This window comes from Alosa alosa, chromosome 19, assembly GCF_017589495.1.
Source record: "Alosa alosa isolate M-15738 ecotype Scorff River chromosome 19, AALO_Geno_1.1, whole genome shotgun sequence".
Lineage (NCBI taxonomy): Eukaryota > Metazoa > Chordata > Actinopteri > Clupeiformes > Clupeidae > Alosa > Alosa alosa.
This window is the reverse complement of record NC_063207.1, coordinates 10930276-10947775: the sequence shown is the minus strand read 5'-3', so window position 1 is coordinate 10947775 and position 17500 is coordinate 10930276. Positions and strand designations below refer to the sequence as shown.

At 46.7% G+C, this 17500-nt stretch overlaps 1 protein-coding gene across 3 annotated transcripts in view; it reads right to left on the bottom strand.

Annotated features, from left to right (window-relative positions):
- mdga2a (MAM domain containing glycosylphosphatidylinositol anchor 2a) overlaps nt 1–17500 on the bottom strand; it is a 154619-nt gene that overhangs the window by 91264 nt on the left and 45855 nt on the right. For all 3 annotated transcript variants that reach the window (XM_048228706.1, XM_048228709.1, XM_048228707.1), the window contains exons 3-4: nt 4799–4973; nt 855–1051 (exon numbers count right to left, since the gene is read on the bottom strand). In XM_048228706.1, the coding sequence (XP_048084663.1) occupies nt 855–1051; nt 4799–4973 (372 nt within the window). The remainder of the gene's footprint in view (nt 1–854; nt 1052–4798; nt 4974–17500) is intronic.

Here is a 17500-nt window from a genome sequence, read left to right as displayed (position 1 = left end):
TTTTACTTGCATAAAACACTGTCCTGCGGTATATACACAATGTGGCTAATAAACAGGAAATTAATGTATGTGGCAAACTATCTTTTTTCAGTGGGAGCCACGAAACGGTAACAAAAAATGTTTTGAAGACCCATTGTATGAAGTGTCTTTTCGCACTTTGGCAAATAATAAGCAGGATAATATATTGTTTGCCTGTCATTATCGAAAAGAGAGTCCCTTCAGGACGAAGCAAGACTCCGTCGCTTCGCGTCGGGGTCCTGTTCGCCCTGTCGGGGCTTATTTTCCGATAATGACAGGCAAACAATACATTATCCCTTGCATGACCGCCCAGTGAGGAGAGTGCATTGAAATTACTAGTGCCTCAGTGGTGGGGGTCATCAAAAGATGATGACCCTAAAGACTCATGTCAGTAGCTCTGCTTTAGAACACTGGTGTTTTCGAGCTCTTGAAATGCATTTGGGTTATTTCGTAGACAGAAGGATTGCAAATTGCCTGAGAGTGGAAAGGCTATGCGCAGAGCAGGTGGTTTAAAAGGCAAAATGGGTGTTCCAAGCTGCTTCTGAATGCTGAGGTGAGGTAATAACTAATGTACGGGAATGTATAGCCTATGGCAATCATGTAATTTGTTGCATTTTAATTCTTTCTGTTACATAACTATATGATCTTACTACTACCAAGAGTTTTTTTTGTATACCATTCCCACCATACTGTAAGTGCCCCCCATTCCCCATTGTAGTGAGCTGAAACTACCACTATTTCTTCAGTTTCTGCCAATTCCACCATTACCAATCGAAACAATGTGTACAAGAGGGAGTTGCAAAGTTGCCAGCAGCTCCTCAGGGCCCCAGGCCTACCTGGGTAAAGAAGGGCTCGTAGATCTCCACGCCCTTGTCGGAGCCCTGCGAAAGGTACTCCCTCCCCCGCCTCCAGCTGTAGCGTACGGGCGGGTTCGAGTTGGCCGTGCAGCGGAGGAACACTGTCCGCTCGTAGTAGAACTGCTCCTTGGCCTCGCCCACACTCTGGTGAACTGTCACCACGGGGTCGTCCAAATCTGGAGAGAGAAAGATAGACATAGAAAAAGAGAGAGAGAGAGAGAGAGAAAGAGAGAGGGAAGAGATCAGACCCTTTATTCTTTGAAGATGGCAGAAGTTGCTAAATCAAACAAATGCCACAGTTATGGATATTAACCAAGTGCTTTGTGCTCAGATATTAACTGAATGAAAGAAAGCCAGTAACATCATATACAGTATGAATGAAGACTCCCTTGGTTAACTTATTCTGTGACTAAACTCAAAAGAAATGCTTTTTGATGTCAGCATTCCAACTAACATGCTGCATTATTAAACCCTAAGCTTGGCAGCTACTGATTCATGTAGGCAATTATGTATAAAATGATCTGCATTACAGGTGAGATGACTACATGTGCAATTCTAAGATATATAAAATCTAATATTAAAAAATACGAAAACAATAATTCTTCATAATAGAGGTCCTTTATATGAAAAGTCAATTTTTGCTCTTACGTTTCGACAAACCACAAGACCTAATCACTCTCTGTGGCATACCAGCTCTTCACCTTATCCTGCTATGCAGACAATTTTAAATCACTCCATGGCAATACACATTGGATTATAAAGGGAAAAAAAACAATAAAACACTATGAATAATTCCTGAAGGTGTCTTTGAGCGAGGTACAGTATGGGGTTTTATCCTGTGAACCTCATTTGTATTGCCGTTGCAGCCACACGCCTGACAGTTGTCAGTGTCGGCCAGGGTGACAAAATTACATGATTTAGTGGGTTTCTCAGGACCTGGGCAAATTCCTGGGAAATTAAGTGGCTGAGCTTTAATGAAGTATGCTCACTCAAGGGTGCAACAGCTGTTGTTCGAACGGGTAATCAAACCCCACTCCCTGTGGCCAATAATAGCATCCACGGTGTTGGGTTACAGTAAAATTACAGTGTGGGGGGACAGGCATACTTCATTTTAATTAAAAAACAACTCCTAAAAGCCTCACCACATGTGACATGTGATGGCCTCCTTATGATGCTCTCCTCTTCATTCTGTCTACATGAGCCGTTTGCCTAATTAAATCAATCACAGTGTTGAAATGAAATAAATAAAGCTGCTCTGACAGGCCGTACCTGTGTCCTTAATTACACGATGGGGACATTGACCGTTGTCGGAAACCAAGTGAACCTCTCCAACTAGTTTCCGTTGTAAGTTCATGGGGTGAGCGAACTTCAGACACCTGTGAAGCCCTGACTCTGGATGGCTGGGGGCGGGGTGTGTGTGGGGGTGGGGGTGTGGGTGTGTGTGGGGGGGGGTGGGGGGGGGGGCAGTTTGAAGTTGGGTTTTCAGTCTTTTTTCTCTCTCTCTTTTCACAGCCTTGAAATAATTAGTCGGAGGAGTTTCGAGTGAGCTACCATGTGTACCTATTTGCGATCTGGCCCGAGGGGTATCCCACCTCCTCACCCCAAACCACTGTGACCCTGAGCGGCCGCATTGGGTGGCCAATTACTGCACCGGCTTGTTTCCTAAAGCAACACTTTCAAGAACCTTCTGTGGCTTTCAAAGTCCATCCTCAGGAGGGGGAGTGTCCACCACAGGAGTTGTTTTTTGCTGCATGGCTGGTACTGCTACCATGGTTGTTGCTGATAGATTTTGAAGTCGGAGTGACAAACTGAAGGGAATACAACAATACTACACACTGTGAACAAAGAGGAAAATTCTAAAGAGACTAGACTCTAGCATAAACAACTGAACAACAGAACAAGAACAAATCATGGCACTTTTCGAAAACAACACAAAAACCAAACAAAACAGGTCGTCAAATGCATCAAAAAGAGAATAGTTAATTTTCCAAATCCCCACCCATATAAATTCAGCTGTAACTGATTCATTTCCGTCTCCAAACTGGCTACTATAGCCTAAGAGGATTCGGGGTGTTAGGAATGGACATCTCTTTGGCAAGCTGGCTACTTTAGCTTCTGAGGTGGTGGATAGCAGCAGGACTGGGCGGAGGTGGTGATGGTTGGGGTGGTGTAGGGGGAGTGCAGAGGCTTGCGGCCAGTCACCCACAGCCGGATGGAGATAAGACAATAAGCAGCAGCCAGAGCCGAGCCCGACGGCCAGGGCAATGACTCTACTCCTCCTGGCCCACTCGCTTCCTCCGGGCTGCCATGTCTGCCACTGTCCATCTCGTGTCCTATTTATCTTACATCACATTGCAGTGGACCCCCCAGGCTCTTCCACTCGACCCTCTCCACCCCCCAGCACCACTGCAGACATGGTGACACTTATTTTTGTTGTTGTTTGTTTGTTTTGTCTTTGTAGCAGACGGGAGTGAATTTTTATTTATTTATTTATTTTTTAGGCACAGATCTCGCTGCCAACGCTGCCACTCATCTAAAGTCATGTGCTGGCACGTACCCGGCAAGGTGGCTGCGCACGTCACAAAGGACGTCAAAATGTCAGATATGACAAGTTGCGGAGATATGGAGCATGGCATGTGACATCTTCCCAGCATCCCGTCCGTACAAGTACTAGCATAAGCACCACGCCGTACCTTGTCACACAGATAGTACTGACGAGACAACTCAACAGCATACCATATTGTGTAACTCTGTAGGTGTGTTTTCTTTTGTGCTTGTGAACACACCACTGGGGATTATGCCTCAAAGAGAGATGTCAATTGTGCTACGTCCTTACAGCAATGCCAGTCTTAAGCCATACAAGATTAGAATTTGAGCGATGTTTCGGTCAGAGTATAACCCCTTTTATAACATCATTGTTCATCATGCCTTTGAACCCCATCCAAGTATTAATAAACAAAATTCTATTTGTGTGCCAGCATTTGCATATGCAAATCCTTTGGAGGACATCTTGTGTGTGCCGAGGAAAATATAACCTCCCTTCCCTTCACCAGCTGTGATGCTCACCTCCTTTTGGAACATTCCGGAAAAAGGAAGCCAAACCAAAAGAATAAAAGCTAACACACACACACACACACACACACACACACACACACACACACAAAACACACACACACAAACACACACACACAAATACACACACACAAATACACACACAAACACACACACACACACACACACACATACAAACACAAACGCACACACAAACACACACATAAACACACACAAACACACACACATGCATGCACAACCTTGAAAAGAGAAAGATATTCAATGCTGGAATATGGATTCAATGTTGGAATGGGCAGAAGAGCTTAGAGTGATATGATCTCACATAAGAGTTGGATTGTTCTGGAAAGTGTGTGGTGTGAAAGTTTGGCAGCTAAAGTGCTACAGGCGTAATTGTATGATTATTTTCTATATTTTTTTTGCTGTAGTGTTGTGGTACTTGATGCATGTAGATGCTTTGCCGTGGCCTTGAGGTCTTTCAACATTTTACATTTGCGTCAACAAGGATTTTTTCGCCTCAGCCCCGTTAACCATCACGCGGGCAGCGACTGTAGTCGCCCCCACCCCACCCCCGGAACCCGCCCGTTCTTCCATAACCCTAACAGCTCGCAGGAACACGTCAGAGGCAACCGGCACAAAAGATGAGCTTAAAAATCCAAACAGGAAGTGTCAAGGACAGAACAGATGTCACAGCCACACAGTAAGCAGGAGCTCTCCTAAGAGGATGGGGTTTGTTTTGTGTTGTTTTGTTTTGGATGTGTGCTTTTTTTTTCTCTTTCTTTGCAGCTAGCTGTTGGCGGTAAGCTGGAGGTGTTGATGGTGGGGGTTGTGGGGGTGGGGTGTTGCTCACTTACAGTAAACGTCCACTCGGATGGACTTGATGGCCGGCGAGCCCAGGCCATTCTCGGCCTTGCAGTAGTAGCGGCCGCCCTGGTGCCGCTGGATGCGGCTGATCCGCAGGGTCTCGTTGAACACACTGGAGTCCTGGAAACGGTCCGAGGCACTGCCCGCTGTCTTAGTCCATCGGATCTAAGAGAGAGGCGGAGAGAGAGAGAGAGAGAGAGAGAGGTAAACAGAGAGCAAAGAGAGAGAGTGGAAGAGTGTGGAGAGAGAGAAACAGAGAGAATCAGAGAAGGAAGGGATAGTGAGGAGAGAGAAAGCGAGAGAAAGCGAGAGAAAAAGAGAGATGGAAATATAAACAGCAATGTGAAAACAGGGTACAGAGAAAAAGACAAGAGTGAGAGAGTAAGATGGGGGGGGAGAGAAAAGATGAAAGAGAGAGAGACAGAGTGAGTGAAAGATGGAGAGAGGAGTACAGGAGAGGGAAGCACAGAGAGAGGGAGGCAGAAACAGGAAATGAGAGAGATTGCCCGGGTCACTTTGAGGTCGGGCTTTTGCAGACATCCCTAGCCAGGATAATGGCAGTGGCATTCTCACCTTGTGAGTCATATCCCACTTATGTAACATCAGCCAGCAAATTCCCCCTTAGACCTGGCATGCGTGTATGTATTGCCATAGTGTGTCTACAGAGCATTAAACATGGTTTGTCAATCTTTCCTCAAACTATTGAAGGTCATTGAGGGACTGCTTCTGTGCATATGTGTGCTTTATACGAAGCACAGAGGCTTTTCCAGTACACTCGTCTCATGTAACATTTAATCCCAACAATCCCAAGTTTCTATTTACCCAGTTACACGGGCCATTATATAATGCCAACAATCAAGCCATTTCTGTGTTACACAAGAACACACAGCATCACGTGAAGAACACACAAACAAAATGAAAGGCATTTGTGAGAGAGGGGATTTAGCTAGGGGAAACAGAAAACAGAAAAACACAGAATTTACATTGTGTGTGTGTGTGTGTGTGTCTTCTATGTTAATAACCATGTTTGAAAAATTAAATAGCTTAAGATGTTATGTAAGTCAAACATGCACTCCCTCACACACACACACACACACATGCACATACACACACACAATGTTTTGAGATACTGTACTTCTTCAAGCATTCAGTACAAAAAGGAAGCGATCAGGCTTGACATTTAAATAGACAACTAAAATGAGAAAGAGAGAGAGAGAGAGAGAGAGAGAGAGAGAGAGAAATACAAATCCAAGCTGCCGCGCATTAACACACGTGTCCAAATGGTGGAAGAGCGACGAGCCGGCTTTGCTTTTGGCTTGCACTGGGCCCCTGCCTGCCTGCCGCCTGGCATGATGGGCTGACTCTGGCGGAACCGAACCAACCAAACGGCCCTAGCAGCAGCAGCAGCAGCAGCAGCGGCGGGGGGGGGTGGGGACTGTGAGAGGCCAACCCCATCACCCCCAACCGCCCTCCTCCGCCCTGCAACTCGCCCCCCCATGTGTGTAAACACCCCACACCCCCGGTGGTGCCAGGCTCACTGAGCTGCCCAACTCCGAGCAGCGGGCAGAGCAGGGGCAGCAAATTGCCCATTCAGCCCTGGCACGGCGGGCAGTGGCAGCCCAAGTGAAAAAGGCCTCCTCCTGTGGAACTGACCTACATAACTAACAAACCCTCTCTTCATCATCTCCCACTCCTCCAGAGGAGATGGGGGAGGGGGGTGTTTAATGATGGTGGTGGTGCTTCTGCTTGTAGTTGCAGTCTGCAGAACTAAAAAGGAAGGCTGAGATGGGCTCTAGAAAAACACATCAGGAGGTGGATTTATGTGCACATGTGAGTTTGTGTGTACATCAGCATGAGTTCTGTGTGTGAGTGTGTGTGTGTGTGTGTGTGTGTGTGCTCACATGCATAAGTGTGTTTATGTGTTATGCAATTGTTTATTTACATATGCGTACAGGTACATGTTATGCATTTGTTTATTTACATATGCGTACATGTTATGCATTTGTTAATGTACATGTATGCATGTATGCCAGCATGAAATTTGTGTGTGTGTGTGTGTGTGTGTGTGTGTGTGTGTGTGTGTGTGTGTGTGTGTGTGTGTGCATATGTGTACGTGTGCATGTGTACAGTGTGTGTGTGTGTGTGTGTGTGTGTGTGTGTGTGTGTGTGTGTGTGTGTGTGTGTATTTCCGTATGTCAGGCTGGCAAGTGCTGGCTTGTGTGTGTGTGCAAAAAAGAAAGAGGGCATCTCTTGTGTCCGACCCACAGACCCCCAAGTCCACCCCCTACCCTCCTAATCCATCATGCCTTGATTAGCCCTCTCACTGGGGCAGGCTGGTGCCCAATGGCCCCCTCCAACTCCAGCTGGAAAAAAAACGCCTGATTTCCTCTGCTTTGTCTGAGTGATTCTGCCTCCACAACACTTTATTCAGGAAAATAAGTCATATCTGTGTGCATGTGTGTGTGTAAGTGTAACATTCGTGTATGTGTGTGTGTGTATATGTGTATGTGTAGCCTACTGGACTGTGTGTGTGTGTGTGTGTGTGTGTGTGTGTGCATACTGTATGTGTGTAAGTAGGTATAAGAAGGGTTGAAGGCGGGTTTCGTTTTCAGCAGGCCGATGTCATAACCTCCAAGTTGTGTGTGGATGAAATCCATTTCATGCCTTAGTGGGGACAGGGGAGAGGGAATGGATTTGTTTACACGCATATTGGTGTTGGTTAGGAATAACACCGCATTGGAATTCATGAGGCTTTGCCACGCCAGCTTTCTCTTCAGGCTTGAGAGAAAAAAAAGAAGTGGGAGAGAGAAAGAGAGGCAAGGAGGAAAGGAGAGAGGGAGGGAGAGAGGGAGGGAGGGAGAGAGAGAGGAGGGAGGGCACTGCTGGTGGATAGGGGCTAGTTTTTTTTTTTTTTTTTTAAATCAGAGGCAAAGTCCTGACTCCTTGTAAGCCCCTGTACATACAGTTTCAAACATTGCAGGCAGCAAAGTGGAAACACAAAAGCTCTCGGCTCAGTGTGCCCACAAGTATGGCAGCTGAACCCCCCTCTGTCTGAGTACTGTTCTGTACTATGAGCACTCCAGCCGCACCACCATTCCCAGAGAGAGACAGGGAGGGGGTGATTGGTCCTTGTTCAATGATCAATGATTGACCCCCCAGGAGACGAGTCACTCCAAGCCTTGTTACGGACGCGGAGGGGGCTTCTAGTGACGGAGCGAGGTCAGATGCTACACAAAGAGCTGCCAGGGTCAATCCACGGCAACGGCGTGAAAAACTGCAGTGACAGCATTTGTAAAGGCTCGGCCACTGGCACTGCCTATGAGCCACGACAGGAGCCGTCTCAGTCAGCCAGGGAGCCAAAACCTGAAACTGCTGTGGCACATCCAGCAATTTGTTTGATGGGCGACACATAACGCCCCAACCTATGTTGGAACGCTAGCCATGTCTTCTTCAATTGTCGACTGGCGAAAAAGAAATGTTGGAATTCTTAGCTCTTCTGTAAAAATAATGCTACACGTTATAAAACCAAAAAAGATCACACAATCTCAGTGATCTGTATGTGTGTGTGTGTGTGTGTGTGTGTGTGTGTCTCGTCCTCCAGAACTCCAACCAGATCATCTGCTATGCGGTCCTGGTTCGGTCTGGTCCAGTCTGCGGTTCTCTCCACTACAGTAGACTGCTGTGTGTGTGTGTGTGTGTGTGTGTGTGTGATGGCGGTCCAGTCCAGTCTGCGGTTCTCTCCACTAGACTGCACTACTGTACAGCTGTTTTACTGCAGTGATACAGCATGTTCAGATGTTCTGTATATTTCACACACACGTGTAATGGCAGACTGGTCAGAGGATGCATTAAGAAGAAGAAAGACCAGCGGCACAAGTGTACAGATGATGAAGGGCCAGGAGGGGGAAGAATATTCTGCAGCTGGCTCGGCAGAGCGTCCTCACACACACACAAGCGGGCATGCGCACGCACACACACACACACTAACACACACACACACACACACAATACACACAATACACACACACACATCTACACACACACACACACACCTATACACACACACACACACACATACACACACACACACCTACACACACACACACACACACATACACACACACACACACACACACACACATACTTCGTACTGTACCACACGTCAGAGGTGCCAGTGTAGATCTATGATGCAATCCCCTCCTAGTCAGCAGATCCGTGTATCGTGGCTCTCAGGCCCTGATCAGTGCACAGCGCTGACGTATGAGCCTGTGTGTGAGAAAGATTGTTTTTTTTCTTAGTGTGTGTGTGTGTGTGTGTGTGTGTGTGTGTGTGTGTGTGTGTGTGTGTGTGTGTGTGTGTGCGTGCTTGGGGCATGTGTGCGTAGTGTACGTAGTGTATGATGTGAAATGACTGCATGAGGATAGAGCGTGTGAGCATGTGTGTGTGTGTAGACAGAGAGAGACAGAGTGTGTGTGTGTGTGTGTCTATATGAGTTTGTGTGTGAGAGACAGACAGACACAGAGAGAGAGAGAGAAACAGAGAAAGAGAATGAGAGAGGGAGAGAGAGAGAGAGAGAGTGTGTGTGTGTAAGTGCATGCATGTGTATGCACATGTGTGTGTGTGTGTGTGTGTGTTTGTGTGTTTGTGTGTGTGTGTGTGTGTTGGTTTGTGCATGTTCTATTTATAGGCCTCTGCCTCCACAGTCTGTCATAAAGCAGCCCTGTGCCTCCTCCGGCCCCCTCATTGTCTGTGGGAAACAGGAGCACTGATCTCACAGAGCAGAGAGAGAGGGAGGGTGTGTGTGTGTGTGTGTGTGTGTGTGTGTGTGTGTGTGTGTGTGTGTGTGTGTGTGTGTAGGAAACAGGAACACTGATCTTACAGAGCAGAGAGTTGGGGGAGGGGGGAGGAGATGGGAGGAGTGGAAGTGGAGGAGAGGAGAAAATGGAAAGGTAGGCAGAGAGGGAGAGAGAGAGGGAGGGAGGGAGAGAGAGGGAGGGAGAGAGAGAGAGGGAGGGAGAGAGAGAGAGGGGGGAGAGAGAGAAGGCGGAGAGAGAGAGGAGGGAGAGGAGAGAGAGAGGGAGGGAGGGAGAGAGAGGAAGGAGGGAGAGAGAGGGGGAGGGGAGGAGAGGGGAGACAGAAATTGAAGGGGAAGACGGAGAGAGAGAAAGAGAGAGATGGAGAAAGAGAGAGAGAAAGAGAGAGAAAGAGAGAGATGGAGAAAGAGCGGGAGACTGAGAGAGCGAGATAGAGGGATGGAGAGGCGAGAGAGAAGGTGAAGTGAGAGAAAGGGAAACGGGAAGGCAGTCAGTGTGAGAGAGAGATAGAGGGAAAGAGAAGGAGAGGGGAGGAGAGAGAGCCAGAGGCAAGATGGGGGTGAAAATGGCAGAGGGAGAAATCATCCTGATAGGGACGGAGAGAGAGAGAGATAGAGAAAGAGAAAGAGAGAGAGAGAGAGAGAGAGAGAAAGAAAGAGAAAGAGAAAGAGAGAGAGAGAGAGAGAGAGAGAGAAAGAAAGAGAGAGAGAGAGAGAGAGAAAAAGAGAGAGAGAGAGAGAGAAAGAGAGAGAGAGAAAGAAAGAGAGAGAGAGAGGGTGAGCAAGAGGGCGACAGAGAGAAGGCGATCGCCATGGTGCATGGAGACAGAGAAATACAGTGTAAACAGGCAACAGCGCGGCAAGGAGAAGAAATAAAAGCAGAGAAACAACGCGAGAGAGAGATGGTAGTGGGAGAGACAGGGAGAGGAGAAACAAGGGGAGACGGCGACAGAGAGACAACTCGCCAGGATAAAGCATAAACACCAAAGAGGACAGAGAAAGTGCGACCTGGAGATGAGAGTGAAAGTGAATGAATGAGACAAGGAGGGAGCAAGAGAAAGAACGAGACAGAGTGAGAAAGAGAGAGAGACAGAGAGAGATGGAGAGAGAGAGAGAGAGAGAGAAGTGCATTCGCTTCAAAAGCTAAAAGCATTGAGGTGAGGGCACAGTGGCTGTGTCTCTGACGTCTCTCTCCACTCCCAGTCTGGGAACTCAAAGAGCAGACAGTAGGAGGGAAGAAAGTCCCTGAGACGGCGCATGCTATCGTCTGCACCGCCATGCAACACAGAACCGGCTAGCGTCTGAGCTCCACACACAGCACAAACAGGGGAGGGGTTGGGGGGTGGGGGGGGGGACCTGTGGTTCTTGGATGTTTCACCATGGTACAACCTTGAAGAGGTTCTATTTAAAACCCCTTCTTGGATGTGTGAGGGATCTTTCTAGAAACATTCAAAAGGTTCTTTGCCTGCTTTTAAGCAATTTTTACACTTTCCAGCCCCCCGGGAACTCTTCTTTGGCAGCGAAAGGTTCCTGATGCGGAAAATGTGATCTATGACCTTTAGCTTTTTCGAAGAATCCATGAGGAACCTCCCTTTTTTAAAGGCCAGCACATTGGAGGAATGTCATCAGCCTGGATTGTTTGTGTGCTTCTGGTTTGAAACTGACATAATCCATAGAGTGAAACACCACTATGCCGCCAGCCGCCCTGTATAACAGGCACACACACACACACACTCCCCTCCCCTGTGCTGCTGTTCTGCCTGTATGTGTGTAATGTGTCTTAACACCCATTAGTGCTCTGTCATCTCTGAGCCACCCAGATCACAGCACCACCACAATATTAACACCAGGCAGCTATATTTACAGTGAAGAAGGGAACGTCAGAGAGAGAGAGAGAGAGACAAGGTGTTGTGTGTGTGTGCGTGTGTTTGTGTGTGTGTGTGTGTGTGTGTGTGTGTGTGTGTGTGTGTATGTGTGTGTGTGTGTGTGTACGTGTGTGAAAGAGAGATAGACAAACAGACCGAGTATGTCAATGTCTAAGTGTGTCTGTATTTATTAAGGGGAAAATGTTCAGATGGCACTTTAAGTCAAAACGACCAGAATAACCGACTGCTCTGTCAGGGAGATGCGCAAATGCAGTACTTCCCTTTTTTAATGAAGAAAATGTCTTCTTGTTAACACCCTAAAATAATTCTAAGATAAACAGTATCTGTGAAATGTTCCTTGTGAATAATAATAATGATAATGATGTCAAAATATCTGCCAAACAAAGTTGAAATTAGGACTCAGGCTGCTACTGAGAAGCCATGCTCTGCCTTTAAACTCTGTATCGAGAACATATTTCAGAATGTTCTCATGTAGGCTATGCAATAGAGCTGAATAATTTGGGGAGAATATCTAACTGTGATTTATTTCACATATTTTCAGATATTTTAGATATTGCAATTGCGATTTGATTTGCAATATTATCAAGCTTCAGTCCAGAACTCATATAATATAATACATTTTAGATAAATCGAAATATGAACTGCTGTATCTACTAATCCAAGGGTAATCAAAATATATATGAAAGACTTCCTAATATAGCATTAAATTGGGCCCTGTCTGGTGCACAGTACCTCAGATTGATGAGCATGACGACATGAATTTAAAAAACATATAAGTGACATTATTGACCAGACCTGCACAATTAATTACAGCCTTTGCCATTTGCTAATTGCATTAGTTCAAATTGTGATTTCGATTTGATTTTGATTAATCTTTCAGCCCTACATGCATGTAATAATAACTGCTGCTATGAACACCTATTATATAGGTCCTCTAACCCTTATGTCCAGACCTTATTCCAAACATATCTTATAACAGCTTCTATAAATGATATATGTATTGTAAAAGCACCAATTACCGCCCCTTTTGTTCGAAAATTCTAAAACAACAATGTTTTTTAATACTTCAAAATTTGATAAATGATCCTTGTGTTTTTCAGTAGCCATACAGTAGGTGTGTAGATTTGAACAAAATCTGGTTTGGTTCTTACCGGGGCTTTTACTGCCTGAAATATCCGATTTTGTTTACCACGCTCGGAGTTCAGTGCTGGTGGGTGCCTATTTCCGACCTTTCACACAACACATCAACGGTTATACTGAGAATTCTCGTCGCAAATCAAAATTCCACTGGAGCTCCAAGCGGATTTGTACACGCAGCCTTACAACACTTTAGAAATTAATATTAAGTGACACATACACTTAAGAGGGCAGAAATAGGGGACGGGCGGTAATAGGTGTCGTTCCGATACTGATATTGCAAATCTAAGTAACCAGCAAACGCAATACCAGTGCTAAAGTTACATATACAGTGACAAAGTGTTGGGTATGAAGTGCTGCATGTCCATCCATATAGCCCATGTAATGACCACACACAGCATAGTGTGTGCAGTAATAGTGCTCCCTTTTATGCTCTCCACTGTCATCTGTGAGCCATTTGCCAGCACTGTCATCAACTGCACCTTATGTTTGCAACATCCGTCTATGATTGAAGGTAGTCTAATGGATCTTACAAGCCTGGTTCCATTACTGTAAAGAGCCATCCCCTAAAGGGGAGAAAGGGCTACATTATCTGGCGGTTGGTGATCAAATCAATATGTCACCTTCCTTATCTCAAGCTGTCGCCATTACATCTCCCCGCAAGGTTCCTTCCCAGTCTGTTAAAATCACACAGGAGGGGAAAAAAACATGTCCTCTAGCTACGAACATCACACGGTTGTGGACATCTTTTTTTTGCTCGTTCAGACTGGTGCGCGCACACACACAACCACACACACACACACACACACATGCATGTGCATCACGTAGTGGCCATGGTTATAAAACAACCGTGGTTGCCTAGGAGCACGAGGAATGACTGACAAGTTATTCACACACTGAGCAACTGGCTACTGCCCACCGGAGTGACAATGTATTGGCTGCCGTTCACGGCCTTACATAAAACATGTGCTATCCAGAGAATGACTAAGCGTGAGAACATTACGTGCGTGTCCAAATTTATAAGTGCATGAATTTGCAAGTGCATGTGTGTGTGTGTGTGTGTGAGTGTGAATCTATTTTGTCCCATATCAGCTGTAGGGCAGTACCCACTCTAAACTGATCATGTGAACAGTCCACTTTTACAGCTGACATCTGAAGTATGTGACATTTGTATGCACAAGTCATTGGATTACGGCTATTCTTAGTTATGTTTGCAAACTGTGCTTATTGAACCAATATGAATTACACCCTGTGTTTATGGGGCAGTAGACATATACAGCATGTTCCCCATCTGACATACCCATGTGATGGATATCCATACAAATGAAAGAAAAAAATGTGTGAATTGCCCTTCACGTTTCACATATCTTGCTTGTTGTTGATGGATCGATTTTAATGCAAAGCGCGCCCTATTTGAGAAAGAAAATCGTGTTCATGCATTTGTATGAAGCCACATAACATTTATACCCAAAGATGTACGTACATGTGTAGGTTTGCACTGTTCTGTTGCTAAGAATGTTTGAGACTTGGATCTATGGATCTATAAATGCAATCTGTCTGTTTGTGAGGGTTAAGGGACAAATAGAAAGAATAGATAGTTAGAAAAAAGACGGAGCAAGAGGGAAATGTGTGTGTGTAAGTGTGTGAGAGACACACAAATAGAGAGAGAGAGAGAGAGACAGAGCGAGAGAGAGATACAGAGAGAGGGAGTAGGAGAAAAAAAAAAGAGAGAGAGAGAGAGAGAGAGAATGACAGAGAAATCACTGCAGCAAAAGATGTAAAAAAAAAAAAATAGCCCAGCAGTGACCATTGCAGGGCGATGAAGTGGTGTCAGGTCATTCAAACACCTGGCAGGTTCTGATAACAGTGGGCGCTGATGTTTGTGGCATGGCAGCCAGAGCCTGAGTCGGAGCCCACGCCAGAGAGACTTCAGAGGTGCAGACACATGGCCTGGGCCCTCCAGGTACCCATCCCACACGTCAGTCAGGACAAATACTCATCCACCCTCACTGACTCTAGCCTGCCACGGACAGCCAGAGATACCGGGAGGGAGAGAGAGAGAGAGAGAGAGAGAGAGAGAGAGAGGGAAAGAGAGAGGAAGAAGGAGAGAGAGAGAAAGGGAGAGAGGGAGAGAAGGAGAGAGAGGAATGAGAGAGAGAGGGAGGAAAAAAATGACACGTCCTCCTCCACTTTTTCACCTCGCAGTGTAATTGCCAGTCTCCCTCCATTGTCACCTCTCCTGTGTGTCATAATTAAAAGCAATACATCAGCCACGGCAAATGATCTTATAAGCCTATTAGTGCCATCGCCGTGATTTACCGAAAACAAAGGAGTAGCATTACTTCCACAGGAAAGCAGGAGGAGGAAGAGAGAAAGAGAGAGAGAGAGAGAGAGAGAGAGAGAGAGTGAAGAAAAATAAGTTTGTCATAAAATCCCGATACCACACGGCAGGGCCTGAGAAAATGCAGCTGGGCACAAAGTGTGAACTGGTGAGGGAGGACAGGGGAGGTGGGGAGGCAGCTCGCCTCATGAGGAAATCAAAAGCGCTCGGATGCAAACTAAAATATTTACCATTCTGAGCAGCTAAACCTCCCTCTCCCCGATGCGGTAGCTGCGACTGTAAATCTGAGCCGTAGCCCAATTTCTACACTCTCACATGGCTGCCTCAGCTCATCGTCTCTCCCTCTCTTTGTGAACGCCGAGCTCCAAAGGACAGGCCGGGAGAATACAGCGACACTGTTTAAAGAGGAGAGTCTTTAAAGCCCGCCGCCACCAGCTAAATGAGCTACAATAACTCTGCATAGCTGTTTTTTCTCTCTCTCTCTCTCTCTCTCTCTCTCTCTCTCTTCTCTCTCTCTCTCTCGTACTCTCTTCCTCCCTCTATTATGTAGTTTTCTCAGAGAATGAGTTGTCGCAGGGGAAGATAAACCCTTCCTCCTATGGGACCTCGAGACCATTCGTAATATAGCCACGGTCCCGCTCGGCCTCTCCATGTCCTGCGGGGCTCCATTCGTTTCGGCAGTGAGCGAAATCAGTAATTCACCGGAATGTACTGACCATATAGTGAATACAGGGGCACATGTCACGGTCCTTCGGTGACAGACCCTTTCCCCGCTGAACAAACTGATCCCCCCGAGGGCCTCTCGGGGTCCAGCCTGACTTACAGCAGGCTGGACGAGAGATCCTAATCAGTTGATGGATAGCTCTTGGTTGTTGTAGCCGCTATTACAGCGGATGTGGCCCAAGTGATCTGTATCTGCTGTGACTGAGACAGCGATCCACATGAAGAGGGGTGTCTCTTCCCCTCGGTTGCGTACATGCCGAGCGGAGCTCTTATTTTAGTCGACACAGCTGCTCGTCACGGGAGGTGAGACAGAGCGACTTGCGCGCTTCGTTTACGCGTCAACTGATGTTAGCTTGTGCTAATTTGTTTGGTCTCTTCAAAGGTGATGTCAGGAGATAGTAGACTCGTACAGCTCTCTGCTAACCCCTGATTAATACAGCATTGCTGAAAAATCATTGATGAGACAGGGTTTAACAGCAGGGCGGGCTCGACATTTCCAAAACCCCACTCAGGCATTTTGGTTATCGCATGGCATGTAGGCCTCTGCAGCAAAATAAATACCTATTCAGCAGCAAACTTTGTGAAATTTTTTATTTTTTTATTTATTTACTGTTTTATTTTCTTTCTTCCTCTCTTTTCCCCAAGCTGGATTTTCAACTCAGCTGCAAGGGACCTTTTCTCTTAGCCATCCCTCTCTCCCTGTTTCTCTCTCTCCTCTCTCCTTCTCTCTCTCTCTCTCTCTCTCTCTCTCTCTGTATCTGGCACACAGATGCAACTCAACTCCCCCTGTCCCTGGCACGCTGGAAAAACTAAGTGGGCATAATGGGCTATGTGTGGTAGGGGAGCACGACGACCCACCAACTTCATCAGTGACAAAGCTCCAGGCAAGGGATATACTGTGTGCTGGGTTGTGTTGTGAGGTCTCTTTCTGTGTGTGTGTGTGTGTGTGTGTGTGTATAAGGAAGGAGGCAAGATGAGAATGCCAAGGTTTGTGTGTGTATGTCTGTGTGTTTCTGTGTAAGATTGTGAGTGTGTCTGTGTGAGATTGGTGTGTGTGTGAGTCAATAGGTGTGTGTGTGTGTGTGTGTGTGTGTGTGTGTGTGTGTGTGTGTGTGTATACGTGTATCATATATCACAGCTGTATGTGTGTGAGTCCTTTATAGCACACTTGGCCTGGGTCTGCTTCAGCTTAATGCAATCAGGCCACATTTGGAGTTCAATCACCTTCCATGAGACAAGGTGACCAAACACACACACACACACACACACACACACACACACACACACACACACAGAGAGAGGGACACACACACACACACACACACAAACTCACATATACACCTTACGTTAAAAAGCGTACAAATAAAACCAGGAAGGTATGCTGATGTGTCCACAGCGCCATCTGTCTCGGAGTGGCCCTGGCCAGCCGCAGTGTCTCGGGAGCGATATCACAACACACGTATTCATTATCGGCCCGCGCCGCTTGCAAGGATGGGCCTCGTGTGAAAACAGCCCCTGGCACTAAAGTCTTATCTCATTACATACCCTGGACCTCCACCCATCCAGCCAGCCAGATCGGCCCCACAGCTGGGGAAATGCTGGGGGGGGGGAGCTAGAAAGAAAGGGAAACAAGAGGGGAGGACAGGGGGGAGAGAGGGATGGATGGAGAGAGAGGGAGAAGAGGAGAGGGGATGGAAGAGGTACATGTAGAAGGATGGAGGGAGAGAGGAGAGGAGAGGTGAGGAAAGGAGAGGAGAGGGGGGTGGAGGGAGAGAGGAGAGGAGAGGAGAGG